The sequence below is a fragment of the Equus asinus genome, chromosome 6, assembly GCF_041296235.1.
Source record: "Equus asinus isolate D_3611 breed Donkey chromosome 6, EquAss-T2T_v2, whole genome shotgun sequence".
Taxonomy (NCBI): domain Eukaryota; kingdom Metazoa; phylum Chordata; class Mammalia; order Perissodactyla; family Equidae; genus Equus; species Equus asinus.
Genome location: NC_091795.1, coordinates 16,940,615 through 16,946,614, shown reverse-complemented (window position 1 = coordinate 16,946,614; position 6,000 = coordinate 16,940,615). Strand labels below are relative to the sequence as shown.

Genomic DNA, 6,000 nt, shown 5'->3' with positions numbered 1-6,000 from the left:
AACAAAACAGGGAAAGCTCATACTGATTTCAAACCTTACCACAAATCTACAATAATCAAAACTGTGGTATTGGCATAAAGATAAACATACAGACCAATGGAATAGAGGGCCCAGAAATAAACTCTCACATATTTGGTCAAATTATTTTTTTGACATTCTTCCTATTGAGTTCATAATAGTTTACATCATTGTGATGTTTCAGTTGTACATTATTTCTTGTCGGTCCCCACGTAAGTGCTCCCCTTCACCCCCTGTGCCCACCCCCTACCCCCTTCCCCTGGTGACCACTGAACTGTTCTCTTTGTCCGTGTGTTTGTTTATCTTCTACATAGGAGTGAAATTATATGGTGTCTGTCTTTCTCAGTCTGGCTTATTTCTCTTAACATAATACCCTCCAGGTCTATCTATGTTGTTGCAAATGGGATTGGTCAAACAATTCTTGACAAAGGTGTCAAGACCATTCAATGGGGAAAGGACACTCTTTTCAACAAATGGTGCTAGGCAAACTGGATATTCACATGGAAAAGAATGAAGTTACACCCTTACCTAACACTATATACAAAACTTAACTCAAAATGGATCAAGGACCTAAAACAATAAAGCTCTTAGAAGAGAACGTAGGGCAAAGCTCCAAGACATTGGATTTGGCAATGATTTCTGGAATATGACACCAAAGGCAGAGGTAACAAAAGAAAAAATAGACAAATGAGATTTTATTAAAATTTTGAAACTTTGTACATCAAAATACATTATCCTCAGAGTAAAAAGGCAACTCACAGAATGGGAGATAATATTTATTATATCTGATAAAGGATTAATATACAGAATATATAGAGACCTTCTAAAACTCAACAACCAAACCAACCAATTCAATAGGCAGGGGCCAGCCTCGTGGTGTGGTGGTTCAGGTTAGTGCGCTCCTTTAGCAGCCTGAGTTTGCAGGTTTGGATGCCGGGCGCAGACCTACACTACTTGTCAGCCACACTTTGGCAGCAATCCACATACAAGATAGAGGAATACTGGCACACGTGTTAGTTAGCTCAGGGCTAATCTTCCTCAAGCAAAGAAAAAAAAAAGAGGGATTGGCAATGGATGTTAGCTCAGGGTGAATCATCCTCAGCAAAATAAGAAAAAAAGCCAAAAAAACACAAAGGACTTGAATAGACATAGACATTTCTCCAAAAAAGATATATGCATGGCCAATAAGCACATGAAAAGATGGTCAAAATCAGTATCATTAGGGAAATTCAAATCAAAACTACAATGAAATAACACTTACATCCATTAAGATGGCTGTTTAGGAAAAAAAAAAGAAAATAAGTGTTGATTGGAGAGGACACAGAGAAATTGGAACCCTTGTGCACTGTTGGTGGGATTATATGTAAAATGGTCCAGCCACTGGGAAAAATAGTATGGTGGTTCCTCAAAAAGTTCAAAGTAAAACTACCATATAATTTAGCAATTCTACCTCTGGGTCTATACCCCAAAGAAGTGACAGCAGGGTCTTGGAGAAATATTTGTACACCCACGCTCATAGCAGCACTTTCACAGTATTAAATAGTCAAAACGTGGAAAAAACCCAAATGTCCATCAAGTGACGAATGGCTAAGCAAAATGTGGTCTATACATACAATGGAATATGATTCAGCCTTAAAAAGGAAGGAGATTCTGCAATATGCTACAACATGGATGAATCTTGAGGACATTATACTACGTGAAATAAGTCAGTCCAAAAAGATAAATACTGTATGATTCCACTTAGATGAGGTACTTATCAGAGTAGTCAAAATCATAAAAACAGAAAGTATAACAGTGGTTGCCAAGGGCTGGGGGAAGGAGAGAACAGGGATTTATTGGTTTAGTAGGTACATTGTTGCAGTTTTACAAGGGAAAAAGAGTTATGGGGATGGATGGTGGGGATGGTTGCACAACAATGTGAATGTATTTAATACCACTGAACTGTACTCAAAAATGGTTAAGGTAAATTTTATGTATCGTGAATTTCATCACAATAAAAAAAGAGAAAAATAACAGTAATGACAACCTGGGAAAAGGCCTAGATGTAAGCACTAAGTGTTTGCTATTATTCTCCCCACTTACAAGGACAAATCACGGTCAAGATACAAGGACTCAGCATCAACAAATGATGCAGGGGCAGAGTTGAGTGGGGCCAGAATCCTGATTCTTAATATTGTGCGGGGCCTAACAGTAACTCAGTGCTGCCTTGGCTTTTTCCTCCTGGTTGCAAGATGGCTGCAGCAGCTCCTAGAATTATGTCCTTTGAGGGCAGGAAACAGAGGTCAACGCAGGGCAGAGAATTTCTCCTCACATGTCTCTCCCTTTTTATCAGGAGGAAAACCCTTTCTAGTAGCCCCTGGCACACTGCCCTTATAACTCACTAACCAGAACTGGGCTACACGCCCATTCCTCAGTAAGGGCTGAGTCCTTCCCTGAGAAAGGATCTCTCCCAATTCAACAAAACTGTAATTTTACTAATATGGAGAATGGAGGAATAGTCATCCATTTTGATATACCATTCTTAAACCATCCCTTGGCCACTTCACCATTAGGACTATTTCCTAGTCCCATACCCTTGAAAAGCACATGTGAATATAAATTAATTCACTTTCTCCTGCATAAGTGAATATAAATTCATTTACCACTCTGTTTGGGTTCCTGCTAAAACTGGTAATCAGAGCCACACCATCTGTTTCAGTTTCTTGAACTTTCCCCAAACAGAAAGTTTTCTCCTCAGGAGGAATTCTGGTACCAGCTCATTACAAATAAAAACCTATGTTTGGTATGATTTCAACTATTTAAAATAAGTAAAGAAAAGGTCTAGAAACAAATACACCAAAATGTGAACAGTGGATGCTTCTGGTGGGTGAGGTTATAAGCACTTTTAAAGAATACTTTTCTGCACTTGCCAAAATTTCTACTCTGAATACGCAAGTCTTTTATAGTTGAAAAGCGTAACTACTGCGTTGGTCACTCCATTTGCCCCTCCAGATCCATCCTTCTCCCTCTGCCCTGCTTTAGGTCCTAGGATACTATCCCAGGAGGCTGACCCACACGGACTGCATCGGCCCCTCTTGTTTGCTGGCTTCCACCTGGGTTTGGCCAACAGGATACACCAGCAGATGAGACAGGACAGGAGATTGGAGAATTTGTTCCCAGCTCCCACCAAACCCACTCTCTCTGTGTTCCTCTTACAGTCGAGTTGGCTCTACAGGGCTACAGCTCTTGCCAGAACCCAATCAGCGTTCCTGTGGGTCAACGAGTGGCAACAGTTTTCCACTGTTGTGTCCCTGGGCACTTCAGCATCCCTTGTTTCTCTTAACCCTGACCAAATGGTCTCTTCACTAACTCTGATGTGCCCTTTGAGATGCCGTCTTTTCTTGCCAAGACATTAACTTACAGCTCTATTAATAAACCTTTTGAAAGAAGACACATCTGTTCATTCAGAGTGGCAGAAACTTGAAATAAAGTTGTGCTGATTCACTCAAATAAACACACAGCTATGTATATGCAGTTCTCGGCCCTTACACAGGAACAGGACCTGTCCTGTTCATACAACTGCCTGCTGATGGCTGGCACAGTAGTTTCCTCCCCAGCAGAAATGCCTCTAGAGCAGGAATCCAGGCCAGTTCTTAGCCTCCTGGATAGGGTCCTCGCCATCAAAAATTTTCCTTTAAAAGGTGCTATGTGCTATAATCTCTTTGGAAATTGGTTTTGCAGCATCTATTAAAGATCGATATAAGCATACCCTATGACCCAGCAATTCCATTCCACCAAAAGAAATGGGTACATGTATTCACCAAAAGGCATGCATATAATAGCATTATTTACAATAACCCCAAACTGGGAACTATCATATGGTGATATATTCATACAAAGAAATACAGTATTAAGAATGACCTACCGATACACGCAACATGGATGAACCCCAGATAATGTTGAAAAAAGCCAGACACAAAAAAGTACATGATTCCATCATTATAAAGTTTGAAAACAGGCAAAGCCAATCTCTAGGGGTAGAAGTCAGGAAAGAGGTTACTCTGGAGTAGCAGGGGGATAGTGCGGTAGCGTTCACATGTTGTTTGGGAAAACCATCATACTGTACACTTTATTTGAGGACTTTTCTGCATGTACATTGTATCTGAATAAAAAGTTGACATTTTTAAAAGTGCCATGTGTGGAATCCTCACATGTCAGAGACACTATGGCCCAGAAAACTCTGTTTTAGGGCTTCCTATGCCTAGAGTGGGCTCTATAAGAGGTAGGAGACTTTGTCTCTGTCTCCCAGTATCCAGCCCATGAGACAACTAGCACTCCTAGAGGCCACAGTCTAGAGAAGCAAGTACAGCTCAGAACTAGCTCTACCACCTGCCGTTAGGCCAGGGCCAGTGAAACAGAACGAGCCCTTTGGAGACATCTTGGTCTTTCCCAGCCCTCCGCCATCAGCTGTGTGGCCCTGGCAAACTCCCTTGCCCTCTCCAAGACTCAGGTCCTTCCTCTGGGAATTGAGGGAGGGTGTCAGAGGCCAGAGATCCCCAGAGCTCACGTAAGGCAAGTTTTAAAACACAGATTCCACGGCCCTACCCCAGATCTGAATCATAAGCTATGAGAGTGGGACTTGGTCATATTTTAAATCCCCAAATAATTCAGCGAGCCAGGTGTGGAAAACATGGCAAGGCATCATCTCCAAGGACCCTCCCAGCTTTTATTTACCTGGCATTTTGTCTCCACAGTTCTTGCGGCCTAGGGTCCTGGATAACAAAGATTGAGACAAAATAGCCCCCATCAGATGCGAGTTACCTAGGACTCTATTCTTTCTTTTTTAATTGGTAAATTTAATCCACTTATATTTACTCATTCTGCATTTTCTGTTTGGCGTATTTCCTTTTTTTTCTTTCTTTCTTTCCAATAAATTCAGCAAGTTTTCTTTTGCGGGTATAAAAGCTTTACATTCTATTTTTGTTCTTAGGGTGGTTACTATTGCCTTAATATCCATTCTCATATTATATTTATACACCCTTATCAGCTTTTTTTTTCCCCTGAGGAAGATTCACTCTGAGCTAACATCTGTTACCAATCTTCCTATTTTTGCTTGAGGAAGATTCACCCTGAGCTAATACTTGTGCCAATCTTCCTCTGTTTTGTATGTAGGTTACCATCACAACATGGCCACCAACAACTGGTGTAGGTCCATGGCTGGGAACTGAATCCAGCCCACTGAAGCAGAGAGTGCCAAACTTAACCACTAGGCCACAGGGCTGGCCCCTCCCTTATCAGCTTCTTAATCAGTATCTTTCCACAACAGGACAAATGCTTAGGCATACTTTATATTTCCTTATTATTATTTTTTTTTGGTGAGGAAGATTGACCCTGAGCTAACATCTGGGCCAATCTTCCTCTACTTTATGTGGGATGTTGCCACAGCGCGGCTTGATGAGCAGTGTTAGGTCCACTCCCAGGATCCAAACCTGCAAATCCCGGGCCACCAAAGCAGAGCGTGCAAACTTAACCACAACACCACTTGGCCAGCCCCTACATTTCCTTTTATCTCTTGCTCCCTGCTCTACCCCCAATCACATTATCTAGAATTTAGTTCTAGATAGATATATATTTTGTGCTTGACCTTTTTTTAAAAAATTTATTTTACTGAGGTCACATTGGTTTGTAACATTATATAAATTTCAGGTGTACATCATTATATTTCAACTTCTGTACACACTGCATCATGTTCACCACCGAAAGTCTACTTGCCATCTACCGTACCACACATACGTGCTGCTTTACCCGTTTTGTCCTCCCCTCTACTCATTCCCCTCCGGTAACCACTAATCTGTTCTCTGTATCTCTTGTATTTGTTTATTGTCCACATGAGTGAAGTCATACGGTAACTGACTTTCTCCATCTGACTTACTTCACTTAGCATAACACCCTCAAGGTCCATCCATGTTGTCTCAAATGGCATGATTTCATCTTTCTATAGCT

General features: G+C 41.2%; 1 protein-coding gene across 4 annotated transcripts in view; it reads right to left on the bottom strand.

Moving 5' to 3' along the window:
* Nucleotides 1-705: 705 nt before the first annotated feature.
* Nucleotides 706-6,000, bottom strand: part of KANSL3 (KAT8 regulatory NSL complex subunit 3) — a 58,257-nt gene continuing 52,962 nt past the window's right edge. For all 4 annotated transcript variants that reach the window (XM_070511693.1, XM_070511699.1, XM_070511704.1 and 1 more), the window contains one exon: nucleotides 706-4,769. In XM_070511693.1, coding sequence (XP_070367794.1) covers nucleotides 4,728-4,769 — 42 coding nt within the window. In that variant the 3' untranslated portion in view covers nucleotides 706-4,727. The remainder of the gene's footprint in view (nucleotides 4,770-6,000) is intronic.